The 27,599-nt window shown below is 39.1% G+C and overlaps 2 protein-coding genes and 1 long non-coding RNA gene across 4 annotated transcripts; 2 read left to right on the top strand and 1 right to left on the bottom strand.

Annotated features, from left to right (window-relative positions):
• The first annotated feature begins 2,426 nt into the window (after positions 1 to 2,426).
• LOC310738010 lies at positions 2,427 to 4,224 on the top strand. Its single transcript, XR_014536954.1, has 4 exons — positions 2,427 to 2,608; positions 3,358 to 3,406; positions 3,533 to 3,629; positions 3,902 to 4,224. It is a non-coding gene; the product is annotated as an uncharacterized lncRNA (long non-coding RNA).
• Positions 4,225 to 5,351: 1,127 nt separating this feature from the next.
• Positions 5,352 to 27,016, bottom strand: matn3a (matrilin 3a). 2 transcript variants are annotated; one of them, XM_083562732.1, is made up of 8 exons: positions 26,911 to 27,016; positions 19,950 to 20,234; positions 14,308 to 14,883; positions 11,537 to 11,704; positions 10,104 to 10,262; positions 9,825 to 9,944; positions 9,189 to 9,308; positions 5,352 to 5,496 (listed from the first exon to the last, which is right to left on the bottom strand). In XM_083562732.1, the coding sequence occupies exons 2-8, from the start codon at positions 20,119 to 20,121 to the stop codon at positions 5,360 to 5,362; spliced, it is 1,452 nt and encodes a 483-aa protein (XP_083418858.1). In that variant the 5' UTR covers positions 20,122 to 20,234; positions 26,911 to 27,016; the 3' UTR covers positions 5,352 to 5,359. The 2 variants fall into 2 exon arrangements, with proteins under 2 accessions (XP_083418858.1, XP_083418857.1); XM_083562731.1 differs by lacking the exons at positions 9,189 to 9,308; positions 9,825 to 9,944; positions 10,104 to 10,262.
• On the top strand, positions 23,006 to 27,252 carry ttc32 (tetratricopeptide repeat domain 32). Its single transcript, XM_083562797.1, has 3 exons — positions 23,006 to 23,219; positions 25,429 to 25,595; positions 26,935 to 27,252. The coding sequence occupies exons 1-3, from the start codon at positions 23,053 to 23,055 to the stop codon at positions 27,060 to 27,062; spliced, it is 462 nt and encodes a 153-aa protein (XP_083418923.1). The 5' UTR covers positions 23,006 to 23,052; the 3' UTR covers positions 27,063 to 27,252.
• The last annotated feature ends 347 nt before the right edge of the window (positions 27,253 to 27,599 follow it).

The raw sequence follows: 27,599 nt of genomic DNA, 5'->3' as shown, positions 1-27,599 counted from the left end.
CACTAAAGGTCAACACTAAAGAAGCTGCTGTTCACAGACTGCTGTATCCAAGTCAAAGTCAAGTCAAGAGGCATTTATTGTCATTTCTACTCTACACAGTGGTACACAGAGACAACGTTCCTCCAGAACCCTGGTGCTACACTAAAAGCTACATAAAGTGCATTGAGTGCAAACAGTGCAGACGAAAATCAGTACAGACAGACAGACAACACAAGAGAGTGGGGGACCAGTAAACCTACTGTATACTCTAAATATACAGTACAGTGCAAAGAGAACTATAAAAGACTATAAACAAGAGTAAATATAAACAAACAATGCAGTGCAAAAACCAGTAGCAGCAGTCAAGAGGTGCAAAAAACAGCATGTAAACAGTAATATAGTTAAGTATAACGTGGTGGTGGAATGGATTGAGATGAGTAATAAGTGTGTGTTAAATTCAGGTTGTACAGATTCAGTAACCCACAGTTGAGTGTGTGTGTTGTGTGTGTGTGTGTTCCAGTTTAGTTCTGGGTATTGAGGAGCCTGATGGCTTGTGGGAAAAAGCTGTTACACTGTCTGGATGTGATGCCCGAATGCTTCGGAACTGCTTTCCTGATGGTAGGAGGGTAAAGAGTGTGTGTAAGAGGTGTGTGTGGTCGTCCACAATGCTGTTTGCTTTGCGGATGCAGCGTGTGGTGTAAATGTGCATGATAGAGGGGAGAGAGTCTCCGATGATCTTCTCAGCTGTCCTCACAATCCTCTGTAGGGTCTTGCAATCCCTCTGTAGAATGTGTTAAGGATGGAGGGGGATGAGCATTTCTTACAGTCTTCACAGGAAGTAGAGATGCTGCTAGGCTTTCTTGGTGATGGAGCTGGTGTTGAGTGAGCAGGTGAGGTTACCCGCCAGATGAATACCAAGGAATTTGTGGGCAGTGAGCTGAGCACACAGCCTTGAGGCACCCCAGTGCTCAGTGTGGTGGTGCTGGAGCTGCTGTTCCTGATCCAGGCTGACTGAGGTCTCCCAGTCAGGAATTCCAGGATCCAGTTGCAGGGGGAGGTGTTCAGGCCCAGTGGGCTCAGCTTCTCAAGCAAGTGCTGAGGGATGATTGTGTTGAATGCTGAGCTGAAGTCTATGAACAGCATTCATCATCGTGCAGATTAGTGGTTGCATGATTCCTGAACTGTAACAGCATCTGGTGGGCGTCCAAGTCTTATGAAAAGTCGGGCTAAACACGGTAAAAGCACTATTTTTGGATCCGGAGAGGACGGAATCCAAGTTGCTTGAGGTCCAGTGTAAAGTTTGCAAAGTCAGTGGTGGTTTGGGGAGTCATGTCATCTGCTAGTCCAAGGTCTGCACACGTCTACCAGGAAGTTTTAGAGCACTTCATGATTCCCTCTGCTGACCAGCTTTATGGAGAAGCTGATTTAATTTTTCAGCAGGATTTGGCACCTGCCCACACTGCCAAAAGCACCAAAAGTTGGTTAAATGACCATGGTGTTGGTGTGATTGACTGGCCAGCAAACTCACCAGACCTGAACCCCATAGAGAATCTCTGAGGTATTGTAAAGAGTAAGATATAAGACACCAGACCCAACAATGTAGAAGAGCTGAAGGCCGCTATCAGAGCAACCTGGGCTTCTATACCACGTCAGCAGTGCCACAGACTGATCACCTCCATGCCACAGACTGATCACCTCCATGCCACGCCACATTGCTGCAGTAATATATGCAAAGGAGCCCCGACTGAGTATTGAGTTCTGTACATGTTCATACTTTTCAGTAGTCCATTATTTCTGTTTTATTGGTCTTAAGTAATATTAAAATTTTCTGAGATACAAAATTTTGGGTTTTCATTAGCTGTAAGCCAAAATCATCAACATTAAAATAAATAAACACTTGAAATATATCAGTGTGTGTGTGATGAATCTACATAATTTTCACCAGTTTCACGTTTTTTTTATTGAACTACTCAAATAAATCAACTTTTTACTGATATTCTCATTTATTGAGATGCACCTGTATATTTGTGTATTTATCTTCAGCGCTTCTGCAAGAGCGTCAAGAAACACTCCAACGTGCTCCTTCATATCTCGAAGAGCTGATGTAACAACATACACAATAACATTTTATTCTACAGGACACCCTGCTTTTGTTGTGTTGGACATTCCTAAACTTTCCAACCCTTGTGATATTCTTGGAATTTCGCTCCTCTGTTTTCAACAAAGGATGTGTTTTTTGTTTGTTTTTTAGGAGCAGACAAAAAATTCCAGCCTTTAGTGCACACAATGGTGAAAAGTAGATATGCACTTGTAGACATTAATAAAGAGGACACCAAGGAGGGGTCAATGTTCATCCATCATGTTGTGACTGCGGCTCGTTTGACGTCCGAGCGACCTGGATTTCGATTTTTCTTGAAAGACGGCATGAAGGACGGACGATTTTCCTGCTCCTCTATGATTCGTAAATATTGATGTTTGCTGTTAGAATTAACACTGAGATCTGAAATTTGTTTTGAGTGACCAGGGAGACGCAAGGAGTAATGCAAGGAGACGTCGCCCAAACGCTCAGCTCCTGCCAGCTACACACACTCAGACCGGTAAAATCTGACAGAACAGGCATTGTTGAAAGGTCAGCATCTGTACTAAGTCTGGAAATGTTGACTCAAAAGATGTCTCACAGACGTAACAGACGGCTCTTCTGAGCTTTTGTAGTGTTTGACCAGGGAGTACGGATAAAAGGAAACGTTTACAAGCTTAGACTTTGGATTTTCTTTGTTTATTTCCTTGTATAATGTACATCAATTATACAGTCGTGCTAATGAATAATTTGAATCGGATATAATGAGCTAAACATCTTCAAGTTATCTATATATACCATAAGTGTGTTAAACATGCAAAAAATAAGTAAAAAAAAGAAATATATATATATATATAATATCTCGGGTATATCATTCAATACTACCTTCTTAACATATAATAAACTAGCATTTATTAGTAAAACAAAATGGATAGTGAACCCATTATGGATTTGTCAGACATACAATGGAGTGCAAAAGTTTGCACGCCATAAAGAAGAAAAACGCTGTTGCATGCCATAAACATTATTATGATTTATGCTTTTTAGTGCAAAACTGTCTCTGTTTCACCAATAGCTTTTTTTTTTTTTTACATGCATATAGGATTATACTTATAGGATTATATATTTATTTTCAACCTAAAATATACATTTACATCCATTTTTTTAATCTAAAAAAAAAAACATTTTGCACAGAACTGTCTCGAATCAGGTCAGCTTTATTATTATTATTATTATTATTTCCTTTTGCCTGTATTATACACCAATGACTAAAGCTAACAGTACACTCTATTGTCACTTAGGTTCCAGGTATGTTGAGGTATCAAAGCTTTGGAGATTGTTGTATTGGAGGTCAGTGTGGTCCATAATGTAGCTTCAGTGGACTGGAAACCGATCCAGACGTCAGAGTAGAAATCTGAAGTTTCACACAATCCACGTTACCTTTTAAACAGTAGTTACAGTGTTTCTAATTGTCAGAATTCCGACTCACCGAAGGATCGATCACTTGCGGGACGCCATCCTTTCCATTCGCTCGACTTTCCTGGTGATGTCTGCTAGTATAACAGCGGTTAAGGTGAATGCATGATTACACCTGTGGGGTGTAACTGAATGGAGTGACTGCAACGGAAATAATGGAAAAGAGTGCAGTTTCTGATTTCCGTTTCAGTCGCAAGTGTTATGAGAATGCAGAGATTTGATCTTTTCACTATTCTAATATATATATATAAAACTAGACCAACATCTATTAGGCAAAGCTTTAAACCCACAAACGAGAATAATCAGTTATATGTTATATATAATATTTTCATGACTCCCTAGAATTTTGGTATTTCACTCATTTTTCAGTAGGTGCGTTCATTCTGGTCAGGGTCATGGTGGATCCGGAACTGAAACCCACAAATCCAAGTTTCTCACAGGGCAGCATGGCAGACGCACACATTCACACCTGGGTGGCATTTAGCATAGCGAATCTATCTACAAGCACGTTTTTGGCTAAAAGGTGGAATGAAGGAAACCCAAACAGAGACAGAAAGAATGTGAAAAACTCCACACTGAGCTCAGAATCAAATTCAACCCAAACAACTAAGAGTACGATTCAGAGATAACTACTAAATCAGGAGTTCAGCTTTCATTTGCGTAGTATTTAAATGATGTCTGTTGAAACAACCTAGAACCAAAACAGATCAGTGAAGCACAATGGAGGTAGTGTCATGTCTTGGGATTGCAGGGCTGCTTCGGGAAACGGCGAACGAATCTTTATTGATGATGGCAATTAGCAATACTAGAATAAAGTTAAAATATTTTTAAACCGGACCCCTGAAGAAATCAGAGACATCAAGCACACTTTCTTAGATCATCATCCTCGTAGTCTCTCGAGAAACATCTCGTCTTAGAATAGCATGCAGAAGTAACCATCGATATCCTACAGACTGCACCAAACAGTCGATTTCCTCAACGTCTGTCTGACATTTTCTTCTGAATAAATTGTCCTACAGAACTGCTGCAGTGTCCGTTTACCGATTATAACTCCGTGCAAAAGACCAAGGATTTCCTGATTGCAAAATCTGAACCTACAGTAGGAATGAACCAAAATCCCATACATCCATTTTATGCAAAACAGCAAAACGTTACTTGCAATTCTTGAATTTTTCTCTAAATATTTTATTCTTACCAATATTATTTTAATAATAATATTTTATTTTTACGACTTTATTTTTGTAATTCCGACTTTATTCTCGGAATTTCGACTTTATTCTTGTAACTTAGATTTATTTATTTATTTATTAATTAATTATGTGACTCCAAAACGTTATAGGAGTCTGCAAAAAACATTGACGATTAACAGAGAAATGCTCCCAATCTGATTGGGAGGAACTTCATCATGCGTGAAGAGGACAACTCAAAACACACTACCAACAAAACAAAAGACTTCATCAGGGTGAAAAAGTGGAACGTTTTAAACTGAATCAAACAACAGACCTTAACGTAACCGAGCAGCATTTTACCTCCTGAAAAGGAAACTGAAAGGTGAAACCACAGTGGTCATCAAATAATTAAAATCAGAGCCCTGGTTTTAAAGTTCAGATCAGTATCTGGAGCTACAACTAAGCAGTTGAGGTTTAAGGGCCTTGCTCAAGGGCTCAGCAGTGACAACTAGTTGGTGCTGGGATTTGAACTTAGAATCTTCTAATCAAGAGTTTATTGCCTTAACCACTGTGCTACCACATTAATATTTTGACAAGTGGATCTACTTTAAAAATTCAAAAGAGTTGCCTTGTTAAGTCCAGGTGTGGAGACAAAGGTTCATTTCATCCATGTACAAGATTTTAACAAAAGGATATGTTTGCCATTGAGGGCCTGGATGGAGTTTTGCGTCTGCCTTTGGAAAGCCATTCTGGCCTCGCATTGACAAGGATCCTGAACCACCTCCAACTTCATCTCTTCATATCGAAATTGAGCAAATGTTGTTAGTCAGATGCAGCTCTGCTAGCTAGATTTTTGCTTGTATTCCAATGGACAGTAACATGTAACGTTACTTTTTTATGCGGGGTTTATCTCGATATCTTTTAATAAGCTATCAAACATATTTATGATTTTTAGTCACAACTTGTTGTAATTAAGAAAACCTCTTGCAACATCAATCATTTTCTGTAGTTTGTTAGCATCACTGTAACACTTAGCAACAGCTAATGCAATGTTGTCAAATAGGCTTTTTCAACATTGTATGTTACATGTTTTTAATGCTAAATGTTAAAATAGATTTTGGACAAGGTTTGCAAAGGGGCAGGACATTTTCCAGAAACTTTCCAAGGCATATTTAAAGTTGGAAACTTAACAGGAATTTATGGGAATTTATAGGAATTCGAGAATGTATTAGAAATTTGGGGAAATGTATATAATATGTATCATATACAAATATAAAACATTTTGTTTGATCATAAGTTGACATGCATGCAAACTAATACAGATTAAATTTTTTTAATTAAAATTAAAAAGTTTTAAATACATTTTTTTAATATAATTTTTTGTATTATTTTGTTGCACAATAGCTCACATGAGGAAGTTTTAAACATGAATGTATGTAATATTTATGTGATTTCTACATAAATACTTTTCGAGATTGAATTTCTTTGACGTGCAGGATTCAAAAAAATTGTTTGTGTTACTGAGGAATGCACCATACGTGTAGGGGGCGTGGCCTCAGTAGACCTGCAGTAACTGTGCATGTGGCTCAACAACATTTACGTTTCCTGTTAAATGCTAACCTGTAATTTTTCTAATTTCCAGTTTATTCCTGTTAATTCCTGTTAATTACAATGGAAAGTTTCCAGTCTTGAAAATTCCTGGAATTTTGCAACCCTGTTTTAGACAATTTGCCTGACAGATGAGATCACATCCAACAACCAGTTTTCCAATTAAAGCAGCCTCGATTTCTATTCATAGCCAGTAGTCCCTACACATGCCAGTGGATTTCCCACTGACCGAAATGCTGACTCTATACAACCCTATAGACTGTAAGAACAATTTCCTCTTGGCAGCTGTCTACAACAGGACTATTCTTTTTGGACTTGAGGGCTGCAAAGTCTAAGAGTATTTCATCCAACCAGCATGCCGGTGAAATGCACCATACCTGGCTATTAGGCATCAATGCTGTTTTGGTTTGGGGGCATGTGTCTGGAATAGAGGGGTTAGAATTGAAAAAGTAGATCTGGTGTTTGAAGTTTCGAATTTCATGAAGCACAACCATCTAATCAGGAAGTCGTATATGCCTCAGAAATACAAATGCAGATCTAAAATTTAGGTTACTTTATACTTGTCACATGTACATAACAGTGAAATTCTTTCTTTGCAAATTCCCGCAAAGTTAAGAAGCTGGGGTCAATCAGTAACCCAGAGCCTTTACCACTGAACTACCATACTACCATACTAAAGTATGTAGTGGCTGCTTTTCTTCTTTTACAAATGATCTTTAACTAGATAGGGTGCCTGGTTGGAGTAAACACTGAGCTTGAGCCTTCAGATGAATAGCCTGGTCTACAAGGTCTTACTTGAGCACGTTTTCTTGTCATCATTCAAGACAAAACCCCTCCGGCATTCACAGCGATAGGAGCCATCACTGCTGACACAAATGTGCTCACAGTCATGTCCCATCTTACACTGGTCCAGACCTGCAACGAGCCATGAGTAAAGCACTAGACAAATCCAGATGTTGTACAGGAATATTAGCTACTTGAACTTGATCCGCATATCATATTTTAGAGGTCGTCAATAAAACGGAATAAAGCCGAAAGCATTTACAAGTGTATAGTTTACACAGGAGTGGCCTTTTTTAATTCGGAAATTGGTGGAGACCTTTGAAAATGTAGGACCTTTAAACTCATACCCAATGTCTCCTTCTTTTTTTTTGACAACCCGGAGTTTAACTCAAGAAAAAATAATATGTGGATGTTTTCGATTACAATAATCGAAACCAGTCGTCTACATCAGGACTATTCAATTGAATCTCTTGAAAGCTTCAAGGTCCACTAGTAGTTTCTTCAACCAACGTACCAGTGAAGGCACCATACCAAGTTATAGCGCTAAAAGTTATTTTCTTTTTAACTAGATAGGGTGCCTGGTTGGAGTAAACATTGAGCTTGAGCTTTCAGATGAATAGCCTGGTCTACAAGGTCTTACTTGAGCACGTTTTCTTGTCATCATTCAAGACAAAACCCCTCCGGCATTTACAGCGATAGGAGCCATCACTGCTGACACAAATGTGCTCACAGTCATGTATTATCTTACACTGGTCCAGACCTGCAACGAGCCATGAGTAAAGCACTAGACAAATCCAGATGTTGTACAGGAATATTAGCTACTGTAACTTGATCCGCATATCATATTTTAGAGGTCGTCCACAAAACGGAATAAAACCGAAAGCATTTACAAGTGTATAGTTTACACAGGAGTGCCCTTTTTTAATTCCAATGTCTTTTTTTTTTTTTTATGACAACCCGGAGTTTAACTCATGAAAAAAATAATATGTGGATGTTTTCGATACAATAATCGAAACCAGTCGTCTACATCAGGACTATTCAACTGAATCTCTTAAAAGCTTCAATGTCCACTAGTAGTTTTTTCAACCAACGTACCAGTGAAGGCACCATACCAAATTATAGCGCTAAAACTAGATAGGGTGCCTGGTTGGAGTAAACACTGAGCTTGAGCTTTCAGATGAATAGCCTGGTCTACAAGGTCTTACGTGAACACGTTTTCTTGTCATCATTCAAGACAAAACCCCTCCGGCATTCACAGCGATAGGAGCCATCACTGCTGACACAAATGTGCTCACAGTCATGTCCCATCCCACACTTGTCCAGACCTGCAACGATTAATGAGTAAAGCACTGAAAAATTCCAGATGTTGTATCTTTAGTAAATACAAAATTCCCTTCTGAAAACCATGTCCGATCTCCTCGTCTTTATTACATCCCTGTGTCTAACCGATGCTACAAACATTAAACAATTAACATTTCAGAGCATCTTGGGAATCTGACCATCAGATTTTATTCTGTTGTCTACAAACTGGTCTATTCAGTTTGGGATCTCAAAGTCTGCACTGTCCACCAGTTGTTTCTCCAACCAACATACCAGCAAAATGCAGAATTCCAAGTTATAATTCTTTGTTTCAACAATTTTTGTTTAGGTTGTGTAGACCACAACTGATCACATTTACATTTAAAGCAATTGGCAGATGCTCTTATCCAAAGTGGAGTTGGACATTGGACATTAGACATTGGACTATGGTTCTGAAGCTTGTGAGTTTAAATCTCAGCCACACCAAGCTGCAACCCCTGGGCCTCTGAGCAAGGCCCTTAATCCCATAGCTGCTCAGTTGTCTAAATGAGATGAATGTAAGTCGCTTTGTATAAGAGTGTCTGCCAAATGCCACAGATTTGTTATTTAATTTAAACAACTGAACATTTGAGGGTTAAAAGACTTTCTGAAGGTCCCAAAAATGATCTGATAGCAGTTGTACTCTATACAGTGAATTAAGGTGTATCACTTTTCTATAAGATTAGTAAGGTGCCTGGTTGGAGAGAACTTGCAGAGCTCGAGCCCTCAGATGAATAGCCTGGTCTACAAGGTCTTACGTGAACACGTTTTCTCGTCTTCTTTCAAGACAAAACCCCTCCGGCATTCACAGCGATAGGAGCCATCACTGCTGACACAAATGTGCTCACAGTCATGTCCCATCCCACACTGGTCCAGACCTGCAACGAGTCATTAGTAAAGCACAGGACAAATCCAGAGTATCTGAGAAAATTTTTTCAGAATCTGATATTTAGGAAGCCTTTAATTATTACAAACAAATTTCATAGCCTTCCATGAGGAACCTCTGAATAAAATTAATTTGATTAAAGGTTCTTGTTGATCTTTAGATTCGAGGTTGAACTTCTTGAACATTGAAGATTCTACATTTCACAACAGAAATTGTTTAGTTTTGGCTGCAATGTCCACCAGTAGTTTTTCCAAACAACAGACCCATCTTAATGCACCATACCAGTTTAGAAGACTTTGTTTTAGTAATAACTGTTTGTATGGGAGACTGATTGGTTGTGCATAGCACAATTAAAAGTTTCAGAATTACTCTATGTACATCTGATCAATAAGAAGTAAAAGCCGATCAATTCTTCAGAATTTCAGGGAGTTGGTACCAAGAGGAGATATCGAAATTTTGAAATCATCGCTGTGAATTACAGTGAATCGCCTGGATTACAAGGTCTTACGTGAACAAGTTTTCTTGTCTTCGTTCAAGACAAAACCTCTCCAGCATTCACAGTGATAGGAGCCCTCACTGCTGACACAAATATGGCCACAGTCGTGTCCCATCCCACACTTGTCCAGACCTGCAACGAGTTTCGAGGAAGGTACTCAAGAAAGAGGTGACAAATCATTACAGGAATACGAGGCTAAGCTGTTGCTACCGGATACACATAAGAAATGGTCATAAATAGGCATGAAACCAGCCATTGCTATTTATGACCCTATTAGGCCCAGCAACTCACTGGCACTACCGTCATCGTCGCCACCACCACCACTGGCCTTGAAACAAGATTTCTTGTCCTGCATCAGGACAAAGCCTGGGGGACAGGCGCAGTAATAGGACGATCCACTGCTCACACAATTGTGCTGACAGTCATGACCCAGTGCACAAGCATCAATACCTGAAACAATTCAGAAACATTGTGCAGAATTATGCTTCTTTTTCGTAGTGATACCATCCAACCATCCGTTATTTATCTTGCTTTTTCTTTACAGTGTCTCAAGAAGTTCCCAAGAAGTTGGAAGATTCTCTTCCAGTCAGGTGACACCCTGGAACCCATAGCAGGGTACAATCACACCCATTCACACACTACGGAAAATTTGGAAGCACCAATCTGCATCCAAAAAAAATTAGGGAATTAGGTTTTTGTAGGGAATGCCATGACAAACGTTGTTTTCTCGTGACCTCAACATAAAGAGAGTTGCTTTTTTTTGTGATCTTGACATATCAATAGTACAGGTAGACCATTCAAACCCCCAATCCAAGGTGTTTAAAACAAATTAGGCAAACCACTAAACCCCAACCCCATTAATTGGTTAAAATATGCAGATATTGGTTTTATTGGGAATTAAATCATATTAAATCATATTATTATGTGTTAATGCAGGCACAAGTATAAATTCTGGTTTCTAAACCTTGGACAATCTTCATTCCTCTGTTCATCCTACAATTTTTTGGACCATCTGTAATAACAAGACTCCTTGTGCTGCCTTTGTATGGAATTTCTGTCACATGTCTCAGAAGAAGCACCTTCAAGAAATGGCGTGAAAGTTAATTTAGTCGTACGGAAGTCCTAAGAGGCCAAGAGGTTTCTTTTCTGTTTTCTCATGATCTGAGTATAACAAAAGTTTTCACGTGATCACAACTTTATTTTCTTGTGATCCTGACAAATAGATTATTTCCCTGTGATATTTAATCTTTCTGTGTTGCATGTTCTAAAGACGGCATCATCGCAGCAACAAGGAAGGTCTCATTCGCTTTTACTTTTATCAGGGACTCACTAAAACCAGGGTTTCCGCTGAGTCTTAAAATTTTAAAAATAGTCTAAAAGTTAAAAAAAATCTAAATTTAAGGCCTTGAAAAGTCTTTAGATTTTATTTTTCAGTTATGGGGAAGTGCAAGTTCAGTGAAAATTGGCTTAAATAAAAACAAATTTAGAAAACGAAAGCCAGAGTCTGACACTTGAGAAGGAGGCCATCAGGCCATACATCTAAGTCATATATTTGCTGTGGTTAATTAGTAACTTTGATGGAGATTTCAGATGCCAACGTGTTCTCTATGAGGAATTTCCAATTCCGTTGAAACAGCACGAGGAAACAACATCTGTTTTGTCGAGATCTCAAAACTTTTAGACTTTCATACATTCATATTTCCGCCATGAGATTTTGAACTCACTGGCGCTACTTTCACCATCGTTGTCCTCGCGTCCACCGTCCCTGCTGATGGAGCACGTTCTCTTGTCTTCGTTTAAGACATACCCGGGACGACACTTGCAGTAATAGGACGTGTCGCTTTTAACACAGATATGCTGACAGCTGTGTCCCATTTTGCATGGAGAAACACCTGGAATGGAGAATTTCAAACACCATAACAGTTACCTGAACAGTCTACAATATAGCACATACTTTTGCAAATGCTAGTTTTGTGGAAAAGAAAAAAAGATTTTGGTTTTCAGCCCATAAACCTGATCCCAAACACAACATTATCACCAGGATCCCAGGCACGCGATTGTCATCTGTCTCGCTAGTCACGGAGAGAAAGACGTTTCACTGAGCTGAAAAGAACGGGTACGTTAGTGCAAACCAGGAGATGGCGTTGCCTGCATTTTTCGTTGTTCAACATCAGGAAGATGTTACAGTGTCTATGCAGGATGAACATCCATCAAAATCACACAGCATGGGATGGATCAGAGTTTTAATCCAGCGGATTGCTCTGTTGGATTTGTTCTGTTATAGACGAAGCACAAAAACATATATAGTTGTGCTTTGATTGGAAGAGTATATTAAAATACTGCATTTATCATGTAATGTATCATTTTTGTATGACTTTCTAGAGCCATGACAAAGGCAGCTGTGGAGGAGGAGTTTTCATTAGATGTTTTATTAATATATGTCTAAATAAGTTGGTTAGTCCTGAAAGATTTGTTGTATGCCAGAGTGAAACAAATCGGCAGAAAATAACTAACGCCTGGGTCACAACAGGAAACGATCGGGCAGAGTGTGAGGCTAGTTCGCCCTTTCGATGACGAGTTTGGGCTGAAAATAAATAATCCTGTGTTTTAGGTTGGATAAAAACAATCTTTCGAAGAAGATCTTGATCCACACGCCCCTAAAGCAAATCTACACAACCAATCAACCACTTTAATAGGAAAACCATTTATGCATCCAATCAGCCATTCACAGTTTTAAGATTAGTTTTGTAACATTCCAACAGATGGCAGCACTAGGCTGCACGCACAGTCACAGGGAGCGCCGACCTCCGTATATCCTAAGACATTGTTCGTTACCACGTCTGCTGTTTACTCATGGAGCAAGTTAGAACAAAGAGCAAGTGTAAAATCCGGCGTGAAACTGGGAAAATCTGCCACAGACACGCTTGACATGATTCGTCAAGTTTACGTGGATGCGACGATGCCTATTGCCAGATTTGACTCATGAGGACTTTGTTCCTTTTCTCAAACTTCTGGACACACTGGGGGCGCTGTATTGGTGGGCAAGGGGACTATTTTGAAGGTGATAAATAAAGTACTTTCTTGTAAACAGAGCGAGTATCAAAAGTTTTTGATACCATCTCATACTGTGCTGATGCCATATGACTGGCTGGATAATTGCATGAATAAATGCGGGTCTTCCTAATAAAGTGGCCGGTGAGTTTCTGCTTCTGTAATATACATGCTTTGGGTATGTGGTTCGTCTCCATCATTGTAAAAAATAATAATACATGGTATATAGTGTATAGATACTGTACAGGCGTCAATATTTGATCTGATCCAAAGCCACAAAAACCGATTCTAAGCATAATTTGAAAATACGATTTGCCTCGTTCTGCCCAAATCATCTACTGTGGTATAGTCTGATGATTGACAAATGACCAAGGATGGAAAGATGCATTGCCAGGGAACCTTGTAATGTGGCCCATAACCATGATCATGATCTAGCCGAGGAATGAGCACCATCCTGAGAGTCTTACGTTTGAGGGAGCATGTTCTCTGGTCCTCGTTCAAAATATAGTTCTTCTGACACTGGCAGTAAAACGACGAGCCGCTGCTGACACAAATGTGCTGGCAATCATTTCCCATGGAACAAGGATCCGTACCTGGAACGAGCTCTTTTACGGTTACAATTTTCCGAGCCTTTTCCTTCATGATACACGATTTTACCGTAAACACGAATTTCAAATGCAGGTTAATTGCTTCGAATGATTAAAATAGCAACGCAATTAGCTCGCCCTCTGCTTCTGTAAAATTCAGAAACCTCGTAATCGAATTCGCCAGCTGTGGATGAAGAAGGTACAATGGTTAATGCATTCATATAATATTCTCATGTGTTTGTATTTAAAGAACTTCCTTGTGCAGAAATTACAAGTATTGATATACACATGTAGTCCCCGAGTTACGATGGAGATGTGTCCAATAACCCCATTGTAACTTGAAAATAAGTCGAGACATGGATCTACCCAAGAGTCTTATGGAATGGTGATCAGTATGGGGAAGTATATTGTCACTTGTTAATAATGTAATGTAGCAAAACAGAGCAATTTACACTACCGCAAAATATAAACCTCACAGTATATGTGTATGTGGCAGAGGGCGTTTGAATGAGTGGGTTAGAAGGAGGTCGCGAGTGCGAATATCCTGGCAGTGTCCCAACGTATCATACAAAATTTAAAATACCCCAAGAAAATAACATTCTTTTTTTTTGTATCGCTATCGTCATCGAACTTAACCATCGTAACTCGGGCACTACCTATACTCAAAAAACAAAACAATTAATATTATACAGAAAAGTACTCATGTCGTGCCCAAACCAATACAAATGTACATGCAATAAAAATTTAAATAGCATTAATACAAAAAACATCGTCCAATCACATCCTTAATGCTCCTTCTAAGATTAATACAAATGCATTTGATTAAAAGCAGCCCCTCCCCCAACCCGTATTCCTACCACACAGAGTCTCCCGGAACTTGGACGTAAGCTTCTCGATGACACCGTAGGTCTCGACGTAGAACACATGGTCTTCCAGTGGGTTGCTGGCCATGAGTTTGAGGGACATCATGTCAGCCCGGTCCACTCCCACCGCGTAGATCTCGATCCCCGTGGCCCGGGCAGCCGCAGACACCTCTTCCACCTGGTCCTGAGGACGCCCGTCCGTGACAATAATGGCCACCTTTGCAATCTTCTGTGATCTTGACCGTGCCCCTGACTGCTCGGTGAAGGCCTCTTCCATGGCTTTTTTAATGGCCAGACCGGTCATGGTGCCCGCAGCCAGGGGCTCAATGATACTGATCGCTTGCTTCATGCTTGACTTTTTCAGATGATCTTTGAGCAGGAACTCGATTTTGACGGTGCTGGCGTAGTTCACCACGGCGACCCGTGTGGCATCGGCGCCTACGTCCAGGGTGTCCACCATGTCCGAAAGGAAGACCTTGACCTTCTCAAACTCACCTGGACGCACACTGCGAGAGCTGTCGATGATAAAGACAAGGTCCAATGGCCGGCTCCTACAGTGAGAATCCGTAGCTGAGAGCAAAAAAAAACCTTTTTTAATAATGACTTTAAATAAAGACGAATTATTTTATTGGTTAGATGTTTAGTAATTCAGGTAGTAATTTAGTAGTTCAGGACCAACTACTTCCTGATGTAGAAGCTTGAGTTGAGCATTGTGTGTTAGTATGAGTGTGACTTAAATATGACCCAATGACTGAAAAGTAAAAGTACAACATACAAGCAGACTTACTTGCTCCATTTTAAATGTTTAATTCCTTAGTCTATTTTCTAAAATAACTAGAAAGCTTGCTAATACGTTGTACTGTCATTGGGTTGAGTATTAGTGATCTTTTTCTTGGCACCTCTCAGTATGCTAGCATGCAGTGAAATTTTTTTCTAAAAAAAAAAAAAAAAAAATGAACATGGTCATTTATTTATTTATTTTTTTAAATGTCCTAAAGGTGATTCAGTAATCGGACATCAACATATATTGAAAATAAAAACACAACCGAAACGACCACAGTGCGAAAGTTGAAATAACCAGATGTGGATGAGTAATAAAATATTCTACTCATGTAAAAGTACTGTCACTCGAAGACATGAGAAAAATGTGAGAATACTTTTATGATTTGTTTTTTTTTTGAAGAACGATGTTTTACGCATGTTTTACGACACACAGACGTATTTAGGACAGAGGAGTTTTACTCTATTAGGTTCCTCTTAACATGACTAGATGCATTTTGTTTTGTCTTTATTTCAATAGAGATGAAACAGATATAACTTGGTTGTAGTATAAGAGAGAAAATAATTACTTGCTAGAATTGTTTTATTACTGTAAAAGAATCATGTTTAGGATGGTAGCCATAATGCCACTCTATCCTAATGTTTATTTATTTATTGAAAAGTTTTAGCTCAGTGATTAAGGTGTTGAATGGCTGCTCAGAAGGACTTGAGTTCAAATCCCAGCACCTTCAAGCTGTTACTGTTAGGCTTCATGATTTGTATATAAAAAAAAAGAAGTGTAAGATGCCCTGGATATGGTTGCCTAGTGCTTGTGCCATAATGTTAGTGACTCGCGTTAGTGCCTAGCCTTTGCGGCTAGCCTTTGTGCTTAGCCTTTGTGCCTGGTGTTAGTGGCTAGTCTTTGTGCCTAGCCTTTGTGCCTGGCGTTGGCGCCTGGTGTTAGTGGCTAGTCTTTGTGCCTAGTGCTTGTGCCATTATGTTAGTGCCTACTCTTTGTACCTCTTCTTCTTGCCTAGCCTTTTTGCTAAGTGTTAGTGCTTAGTGTTTGAGATTAGTCTTTGTGCCTAGCATTAGTGTCCAGTCTTAGTGCCCATTCTTAGTGCCCGGTCTTAGTGCATAGCATTAATACCTAGTCTTTGTGTCTAGTGTTTAGCTTTTGTGCTTAGACTTTGCATCTAGTGTTTGTGCCTAGTGTTTTTGCCTAGCGTTATTGTCTAGCATTAGTGTCTAGCATTTGTGCCTAGCTTTTGTGCTTAGCATTTGCGTCTAGTGTTTATGCCGTCTTTGTGCTTAGTCTTTGTGTAGTTTTGCTTAGTATCCCTCACTGATGATTATGATGATGGTATTAATAGTTTTTTGGTTGTTTTGTTTTTCACTCAAACAATTAGTCTGCACTTCCATCCACCTTCATTTCAGTTACATGACAATAAGCATCCATTCTTAAACATTAATGATTTTACCCCCACTGTTTAACTGGTCAAATTCTTGAGCTACTTTTACACAAACTGTAAATGAAAAATTGCTGAGTGAACACAAAATATGGTCCATGATGTCACACAGCTGAATCCACCTTTAGTGCAAAAGGAAGCTTGGCTTTCATGAGGCTGTGATTTGACACTACTAGCTGATTTTCAGTACCTGTCCTCCCTGCACTGACTGGAGCCTGAGGCTAAGCTGAAGTTGTTTTAGGATACGGCTGTGGTGCCAGAGTGGATGCTGGCCGCCACCCAGTTGAGGTTGCTTCACGGAATAACTTCGGCGCCAGAGAGGACTTTGGCACAGAGAGATTTGGCAGCAGTGTTGAGGTTTTCCAGGTCCACTGGTGTACAGGGGGAGAGGTTGGATGGAAAGGTATTGCTGGTTCACCATTTGGATTCTGTGAGCATCCTGGATTTGCTACTGATTGCTCTGGACCTTCAAGTGAATGCTCTGGGTTTGTAAATGAAAGTTCTGGAATTACAGGAGTCTGCTCTGGAAGTTTACTTGTTTCGCCCTGACTTGCAAGTGACTTCTCTGGAAATGCAAATGACCCTTCTGGATCTGTAACTGAGATTTCTGGTGCTAAAGTCGAAAGTCCTGGACTTATAAGTGGTTGCTCTGGAATGTCTCGTGGTTGTCCCTCACTTGTATGTGTCCTGTCCAGACCTACAGGTGATAATTCTTGTATTACAACTAATTGTTCTTCTTCAGGACGTTCCTGACCGGCAAGCGATACTTCCGTGACTGTAACGTGTCCTTTTAAACCTGTAAGCGATACTTCATGATCTGCTACTTTGCGACAAACTACAGGCGCCCATTCACCCTTCAGCTCCTGTGAAGAAATCAACCTTGTCTGTGATGCTGATGAGTCTTTTTGCCAGTCATCCTTGGTTGGAGAAAGGCTCTTAAATCCTGGAAAATTTACCAGTTGGGCCAGGTCTTTGTGGTGATACTGCTCTCCAATTAACCTAGATTTACCTCTGTCTACTTTGGACCACCAACAGGGAAAAGCCGGATTATACATTAGTGACACAAAGACAAGTCAAACGTGGTTAGTCAGTCTAAAGGTAAAAATCCAATATTGAAAGGATTTCAATATCAATGCACATTACAAAACTTGCCTTTAAAGAAATTCTCCAAGATTTTACTTCAACCTGCTTGCTATCCACCACATCTGCAATGTATCTTTAATTCAGTTTTATTTTTAAAGCATTTTACAATGGACATTTGTCCAAAGCAGCTTTGTAGAAATATATTGATTATGAATATACATTTTTTTGCATTATAATTTAGTACACATTTATACCTTTATCTTTATCCCTAATGAGCATGCCAGTGGCGATAGTGGCAAACCTTCTGAGATAGTATGATGAAGAATGAAGAAGAAACTCAAAAGGGAACTCATATCCATTCTTTGTAGTTTTATCATTGTTGAGTTTATCAGCTGTTCACTGATGGAGACGTGAACACAGAACTGTTCAGGGCACTGGTTGTCCTACACTATTGTAGCAAACAATTGATATAATTGCTGTCCAAATCCGTCTTCATGGTTCTTGAGTTTAACCCTCCACAGCAACCTTGTGGATCTTCATGCTAAGAAGATCCTATCCCCAGCAGCAGCAAGTGGTTTTTAATGAAAGAGAACTCTCTCTCTCTCTCTCTCTCTCTCTCTCTCTCTCTCTCTCTCTCTCTCTCTCTCTCTCTCTCTCTCTCTATCTATCTATCTATCTATGCCATATTGGTTGATTATCTCAACAAATTTCTATGTACTATACAAATTTGTCATTTGTACAAATAAATCAGTTTACTTGCCATGGAAGTTTTATATAAAAGGAAAAGGCAATCATGCTTTTTCTTGTGGTAGGTCCAAAAATTCTTTATTTTCATATAAGATCATTAGCCATATTTGTATACTTTAGTTTTTATAAAGGTTAATTAATAGATTAAAATATCATCATTCAATTAAATTTGATTTGATTTGTATGTTATTACATGTTCCAGTAGTTTTACAAAGATAGATAACAGGTATAACAGGTATCAATTTCCAATTCCTAAATTAAAATACTCTCTAGACTCTCTAGAGAGACATGTGAGCCTGGTGGAGACAGTGGTTATGAGGGGGGAAAAGCTCACTGAGATGGTATGAGGAAGAAACCTTGCGAACGAGGGTCAAGAAGGAACTTCAAATTTAGCATGATTATAGCTGATCAAGTTTCTATTTATTCTTCTTTAACAAATATTTATGAATGATAAGCTAGTATAATATATATATATATATATATTTATATATTTATTTATTATAATTGTTTTTTCTTGTCAATTTGTCTACAGGTACATTCAGTTCAATTCAGTTTTATGTGTATGGTGCTTTCAACAATGGACATTGTCCCAAAGCAGCTTTACAGATGTTATAAAATGTATGCACTTGGTGCTTCTAAAAGTTTTTAACCTAATGAGTGAGCAAGTGGTGACTGAGATGGAAGGAACCTTAAGAGGAACCTGCCCTTGAGAAAAACCCATCTTCATCTGGGTGACAGTAAATTTCCATTCATTACAGTTCCATCATTGTTAACCGTCAATGCAAATGTTATTGCTGAGACATTATAGTAGACTCATTATATTAATTACATAGTTTATGAGTTGCTTTGTACCTTCTGGTTTATGTTAATTAGTTTTTTTATATCAAGGACAGAGTTGTAAAAAAAATAATTGCCCTGCATGACAAACTATGTTTTGTTTGTGTTGTGAGACCAAAAGAATTATATCTGAATTTGAAATCTATCATGCAAACAATGGATTTGTGGACATTTTGTGTTTCTGATGGCATACAGTTACCACAAAATGTTCAAAATGATTGTTACACTGCTTTGTTTTATAGATGTAGAGTTAGTCCATAAGGTTTTTTGCGAAGAATCTCACATTTGTATTCTCGTTACATAATACAAACGTTTTAAAACGTGACATTTCCTGCTCATTGTTTTCACACAGGGAAACGTGATGATCTTGAAGACCCTACAGATGAGGTGGATATAAAGAGAATAGACTGAAAACCACTGGAGTGCTCCTTTAAAGAGTGCATGAAGATCTTTTTTTTTTTTTTGAGATATTTGAATTGTTATTAAGGTCTATGCTCTTCCAGTTTAGATGAAATAAAAACGTGTTTACATGAAAACAAAAAAAGCGAGAAAAAAGTCAGAATTGTGTTTTTTTTTTATGCATTGTATCCTGCATGTATGGTTCCATTTGCTAATACATGCTGATACATGTGTTTTGATTCAACCTTGTTGGATGCATTTCCAATGGAATGATCCCAATCAGGAAGACATCAATGTTTCATGGACGAAAATCACAATCAATTCTATTGAAATAAAGTGTACCTGCTGGATTGAGTGTCCTCGCCGGAAGTCTGGAGGGAGGATTGGCGTAATTTCTTCTTTGTGCAAAACTCTGGGATAAAATCTGAGCTGGATTGATAACATTAGAGCAGGAGGAGAGATCCACCAGGAGAACGGAAAGGCAAGAGAGTAAAACGCAGATGAAGGACTTCATTGTGCCGAGGTGCTCTTTACACTTCTTGGGAAACTTCTTGCTCTGCTCCCACAGCTGACTGACACTGACGTGCCTGTGGCCACCTTCTATTTGAATGAAGACGTGCAAAATTCCTGTCCAATCCAAATATTACAAGAGGAGTGAATGTTAACTCATATATGATCCGTTCTTACCACTTGTAAGGTTTTATACATTAATAAATATTACTGAAAAAGATTATATATATAAATATATATATATATATATATATATATATATATATATATATATATATATATATATATATATATACACACACAATATTTCCAAAAGTATTGGGTCACCTGATCATTAGTATGGTATGTGATTTTTGAGCATCGCTTTCCACATTTAGTCCCAATTTGCTCTTATAATTCCCTCCACTCTTCTGGGAAGATGTTCCACTAGATTTTGAAACGTGTGCTTATGGATATTTGTGTTTATCAGCCACAAGTGTATTATAAAAGGCAGGTACTGATGTAGGTGAGGAGACCTGGGGTGCAGTCAGCGTTCACATTCATCCCAAAGGTGTTCAGTAGGGATGAGATCAGAGCTCTATAGCAGCAAGATCTTCCTCTCCAAAGCATGTAAACCAGATCTTCATGGAGCTCACTTTGTGCGCAGGGGCATCGCCATGCTGGAACAGGTTTGGGTTTCCAAGTTCAAGTGAATGTAATATTTAATTATAGCGCCATCTAAAGACGTCCTGTACAATTAGCCCCTCCAGATTTTTGGTAACAGTTTGGAAAAGAACCACATATAGCAGGAAAGGGCAGGTGTCTCAATACTTTTGAAAATATAGTGTGTGTGTGTGTGTGTGTGTGTGTGTGTGTGTGTGTGTGTGTGTGTGTGTGTGTATATATATATATATATATATATATATATATATATATATATATATATATATATATATATATGGCATCTGCATTTATCTCATTTATACAACTGAGCACAGGAGAGACAGAGATTATAAAAAAAAAACACGAGAGCCTTTTAAAATTTAAAATAATTATTAACTTCATGTAGTTTGATAACAAAGAACTGTAGGTCCTTCAACCTCAAAAAGTGTATTGTCCTACAAATTTGTATTGTCCTGTCAAACAAACAAAAACATAAGCATGATGAATCAAAGATCCTGTCGCCGGTTCACCACTGTTCCTTCCATGGAGCACTTTTGATAGATACTGACCACTGCAGACCAAGAAGCTGCAGCTTTTGGAGATGCTCTGACTCAGTCGTCTAGACAGTTGTCTAGACAGTCGTCTATACGTCACAGTTTGGTCCTGGTCAAACTCGTGCAAATCCTTACGCTTTTATATATTTTATATATTATTTATAAAAGCGTAACGATTTGCGTAAGTTTGACCAGGACCAAATTGTGATGTCTAGACGACTGTCTAGACGACTGTCTAGACGACTGTCTAGATGACTGTCTAGACGACTGAGTTTAAATAATATACAATATATAATAGTTATATAATAGTTATATTTAGATAATAAGTTTGAATTGTTTTCTGGCTAAATATATTAAAAAACATTAATAAGATATTGTGTTAACTGAAGGAAAATAATTTAAAATAAAATAAAAAATCACTCAAAAAAATATATATATACTATATACTAAACTACATGGAAACAAGTACTGGGACACCCGAATTTCCACCCATATCTCACCCAACTGTTACCACAAACTTGTAGGCACACAGTTATATAGGACGTCTTTTGAAATTTTCTCTTGACTTGAACTAGGAGACCCAATCGTGCACACAGAAATTCGTGTTCAGAAATGGTCTGAGGAACATCACAAAGAGTTCAAGGTGCTGCCCCGACCTCCAAATTCCTCAGATTTCAATTCCGATCCAGGGTCTGTGGGACGTGCTGGACAAACAGGTCTTACAATTTACTAGACTTAAAAGATCTGGTGCTGACGTCTTGGTGAGAGATACCACAGCACACCTTCAGAGGGCTTGTGGGGTCCAGATCTTGAGGGGTCAGAGATGTTTTGGTGATATAACGTGGAACTATACAATATTAGGCCAGAGATTCATCAGTAGTTTCATCAGTGGTTTTTTCTATTGAAAGAACAAAGTGTTAGAAGAAATAAAAAGCTTAAAACAGAAACTTTAACTTGTCATACACACCAGAGCACAGTAAAATTATTTCTTCTCATATCCCAGCTTGTTAGGAAGTTGGGTCAGAGGAGGTTCAAGCCCCAGCATCGCCAAGCTGCCACTATCGGGCCCCTGAGCAAGGCCCCTAACCCTCCATTGCTTAACACATTTATTTTGGAAGAAAGATTGATTTACACACAGTCTAGAGTCTGGCTGTCATATGCATTTATGGCATTTGGGCAGATGCCCTTAGCCAGAGCAACTTGCAGTTATCTTAGTCATACAACTGAGTAACTGAGGGTGAAGGGCCTTTCACAAGGGCCCAGCAGTGGCAGCATAGTGGTGGTGGGATTTGAACTCACAACCTTCTGAGAAAAAGTCCAACCTCTTGACCATTGAGTTACCACTATATTTGAAATTTACAGCCCTAATATATGCAGATGTGCAAGAAGAAGTGGATTGCGATTGTGGAAGTATTTGGCATTTAATAAGTAATCAATAGAAAGAGAATGTATACTGCACCTGTTTATATCATACACATGGATTTGATTATCAATATGAGTTCATTATGAGCATCATGAGGTGGATTACATTGGGGGATGATTGTAATTGTGTCCTAAATAAATAAATAAATAAAAGTAAATGTAATAGGCAATTGTCCCAGTACTTTTGCCCGGAGTGTATTTCATCTTTCGTGCTCCTCCCGGTCGCTAGGTGGCGATCATAAGGCGAAAGGCAAGAACACACACAGAGGAACCATACACAAAGAAAACTACACTGGTGTATGTAGTTGTAAACTCAGATGGAGAGAGGGATGGAAAAAGAGATGGAGAGAGGGATGGATTACCAGAGGAAGGTGTTGGATGAACAGACTCTCCTGAATGAAGCCAATACTGAGTTTAACAACAAACAATTTAAACGCGCAGAGGATTTATACACGGAGTTCATCAACATCTGCACAACATCTGGGTGAATAGTGCTGTCTATCTGTCTGTCTATATATTTATATCTATCTATCTATCTATCTATCTATCTATCTATCTATCTATCTATCTATCTATCTATCTGTACACTCACCGGCCACTTTATTAGGTACACCTGTCCAACGCAAATTTCTAATCAGCCAATCACATGGCAGCAACTCAATGCATTTAGTCATGTAGACATGGTCAAGACGATTTGCTGCAGTTCAAACCGGACGTCAGAATGGGGAAGAAAGGTGATTTAAGTGACTTTGAACGTGACATGGTTGTTGGTCCCAGACGAGCTGGTCTGAGTATTTCAGAAACTGCTGATCTACTGGGATTTTCACGCACAACCATCTCTAGGGTTTACAGAGAATGGTCCGAAAAAGAGAAAATATCCAGTGAGCGGCAGTTCTGTGGGCGCAAATGCCTTGTTGATGCCAGAGGTCAGAGGAAAAAGGCCAGACTGGTTCGAGCTGATAGAAAGGCAACAGTAACTCAAATAACCACTCGTTACAACCGAGGTATGCAGAAGAGCATCTCTGAAAGCACAACACGTCGAACCTTGAGGCGGATGGGCTACAGAAGCAGAAGACCACACTGGGTATTACTCCTGACAGCTAAGAACAGGAAACTGAGGCTACAATTCGCACAGGCTCACCAAAATTGGACAATAGAAGATTGGAAAAACGTTGCCTGGTCTGATGAGTCTCGATTTCTGCTGCGACATACAGATGGTTGGGTCAGAATTTGTCGTCAACAACATGAAAGCATGGATTCATCCTGCCTTGTATCAACGGTTCAGGCTGGTGGTGGTGGTGTATTGGTGTGGGGGATATTTTCTTGGCACACTTTGAGCATCGTGTCAATGCCACAGCCTACCTGAGTATTGTCGCTGACTATGTCCATCCCTTTATGACCACAGTGTACCTATCTTCTGATGGCTACTTCCAGCAGGATAACGCGCCATGTCATAAAGCACGAATCATCACAGACTGGTTTCTTGAACATGACAATGAGTTCACTGTACTCAAATGGCCTCCACAGTCACCAGATCTTAATCCAATAGAGTTCCTTTGGGATGTGGTGGAACGGGAGATTCGCATCATGGCTGTGCAGCCGACAAATCTGCAGCAACTGCGTGATGCTATCATGTCAATATGGACCAAAATCTCTGAGGAATGTTTCCACTACCTTGTTGAATCTATGCCATGAAGGATTAAGGCAGTTCTGAAGGTAAAAGGGGGTCCAACCCGGTACTAGTAAGGTGTACCTAATAAAGTGGCCTGTCTGTTATAGATATCTATCTATCTATCTATCTATCTATCTATCTATCTATCTATCTATCTATCTATCTATCTATCTATCTATCTATCTATCTATCTATCTATCTATCTATCTATATGAGAGAGACAGACAGACATATATATATATATATATATATACATATATTTTGCCTGTCTGTCATTGTCTGTCTGTCTGTCTGTCTGTCTGTCTGTCTGTCTGTCTGTCTGTCTGTCTACCTTGATCACTTTTTTTCCACTTTTGTTATATTAAGGAGCTTCAGCTGAGTACTGAGTAAAGGCTCTAAATATTTATGTACATGTGATATTTCTTGTTTTGTGTTTTTTAATAAAAAATTACAGCCATTTCTCGAATTCTGTTTCCAGGCCACAACACTGAAAAAAGTGAAGGACTTTCTGAATGCTATAGACGCCCGTTTCCTCCACTGACAAAAAAACAAGGTTCTTACAATTCTGCCTTTTTTTTCTCACAGTTTTTCAGAATTGTGACTCAGAATTGTGAGATCTAAAGTCAGAATTTTCCCGACGACAGGATTCGGGTATATGAACTCTTTGGCATGAAAATCCTTTATGATTTGTGTATGTTATAATAGATATAGAAGCCTATTATGTGCTTCGGCAGAAAGTGTCGCAAATGAGTTATAAACTCGCAATTACGAAAAAAAAAGAACGAAATCTGACTTTTCACAATTGCGAGTTCATATCAGTGACGTATAAAAAAAAGTCAAAATTGTGAGTTATAAAGTCGGATTTTTGACTCCTTTTTTCTCGCAATTGCGAATTTAAATCTCAGAATTCTTTTTAATTCAGTGACGGAAACGGTCTTCACATCGAATGCACTCTATAGATACCTGCTCAACAAAATATGTCCTGTTTAATATCAGTATGCTGTTCTTATCTACATTACAGAAGATGTAACAGCCACGACCTCGCCGTAGCCTACAATAACCGCGGCCAGGTGAAGTATTTACAGGTCGATTTTTATGAAGCCATGGATGATTACAGCTCGGCTATTAAAGCCAACGTTGAGTTCGAGGTGCCCTACTACAACCGAGGATTAATACGCTACAGACTGGGTACGTGCACCACCTGTGCTTTTTATATATACTACATATAATGACTTCGGTTTGGATGGTTTTGATTAATGGGTCGGGGCTCAGGAAGAATTCGGAGAGAAACCAGAGGAAAAAAAAAAGGTTTAAATGAGAAATAGAATAAAAAACAGCAGCAGGAGTTAAATCCAAAAGCCTCATTATTAGTAAACGCCTCTAATTTGAAGACAGGCGTGATGATTATTGTTAACGTTTGTTCATGTAAATGCAATCCAATCCGTATATAAAATACACCGTATTCCCAAAAGTTTGCCGACACCTAGTCGTAATTATAGTTTGTGCTTTTTGGGCATCGAATTCCACATTTAGTCCCGATGTGTTCTTATAATTCCTTCCACTCTTCTGGGAAGATGTTCTACTAAATTTTAGAGTGTGCTCGTGCACATTCATCAAACTCACGTGTATAAGTAAAGTCAGGTACTGATGGAGGTGAGGTGAGGATGCCTGTGGTGCAGTCAGTGTTCAAATGTGTTCAGCAGGGTTAAGATCAGAGCTCTGTAGCAGAACACTTAAGATCTTCCTGTTCAACCAATTTGAAGCAGATCTTCATGGATTTGCTTTGTGCATTGCCATGCTGGAACAGGTTTGGGTTTCCGATTTCAAATGAATTTTCGAATGAACACAGCATTTTATTTTACTGCATCCTCTATAACCGAGTGCCTACAGCTTCGTGGTAAAAGTTCGGAGAAGAAAAACATATTGCAGGAAAGGTCAGGTGTCCCAATACTTTTGGCAGTATAGTGTAGGGAAGCCGGTTTTGCAGTGAACTAAGTAAAAGTCTGAAAGTCTCTTTTGTCTCTTAACAGAAGAACTTGTGGAACACCGAGAACATCAGAGAAGATGTTTTCAAGTTTAGGGAAACACTCTATGGTTTGTTTTGGAGCAGAGAAGGTTGGAGACTTACCAACATGGCTCCTCTGCGGTTCTTTGGAACCGAAGCGTACGTCCGAAACGTTAAATGTTATTTAGAGAGCAAACAGTCGTCTGGAGTGATCTTTTCTCATGGACCTGCTCAGTCACCGCATGAACTGCTCTGGGATGAACTGGATCACAAGGACAGAAATCTATAAACTAGTGAAGAACATCTGTGTGTAAAGCTGTTCTTCATGCTAATAGAGGATTTTTACAATGAAAAGATTTGATCGGTCAAAGTAACAATAACGTAACGTTACCGAGTTTGTTTCGTAGAAACAAAAGGAGCATGTGTGTGTCTCTCAAACACCAGTCTTCTCATGCTACATAAGAGAAATGAAAGTTCAGGATGTACCACTTTTTATACCGATACTGTTTCTCTTTGCTGCAGGTTTCTTTAAAGATGCCGAGAGCGATTTTAAGAAAGCGCTGGAAATCAACGCCGAGTTCGAAGACGCCAGACTGAGTTTACGCCAGACGATTCTGGACCGTGAAGAAAAACGAAGGAGAGGTTATTGACGCTGCGTTTTCACTGCCAGGTTTCCCGCTGAGGGAACTTCCTGAATTCCTGACTGATTTCGAAGCACGCGGTGTGAATTCCTCAAACTCAATGTAGATTTGTAAATGATTTATTGTAAGATGCATATAAAAGCGTGATGAAGTTTGTGGAACAGCTTTAAATTTGCTCAAATAAAAATATATTTTGTAATTATTGGAGTGTATAATCTTCACCCACAATGAGGTGCTGTTTCATTTACATTTGATACTCCATGGTTACTATCTGCTTTCCTTCATGTGAAGAAGACGGTCACTCGTTCTTTCCAAGCGTGGTCCCAGAAGGTGTGAGATCTCAGACTCTCCTGCATTTCAAGCTCCTTCACATTTCATCAGCTTTCACATGTAGTTCTGAATCTCCAACATACAGTTCAGCATCAGTTCAACATCAAGCAGAACATTTAGAGAGGAATAAATGATGAAGAAACTCCAGACACGAACTCGCCACAACACATTAAAGGCCAAAGGCCCTACAATGGCAGCTTAAACTAATGACCTTTT

Source organism: Silurus aristotelis, assembly GCF_946808225.1.
Source record: "Silurus aristotelis genome assembly, chromosome: 15".
Classification (NCBI taxonomy): Eukaryota; Metazoa; Chordata; class Actinopteri; order Siluriformes; family Siluridae; genus Silurus; species Silurus aristotelis.
The sequence above is the reverse complement of the archived record's forward strand: the minus strand, read 5'-3'. Positions and strand labels throughout refer to the sequence as shown.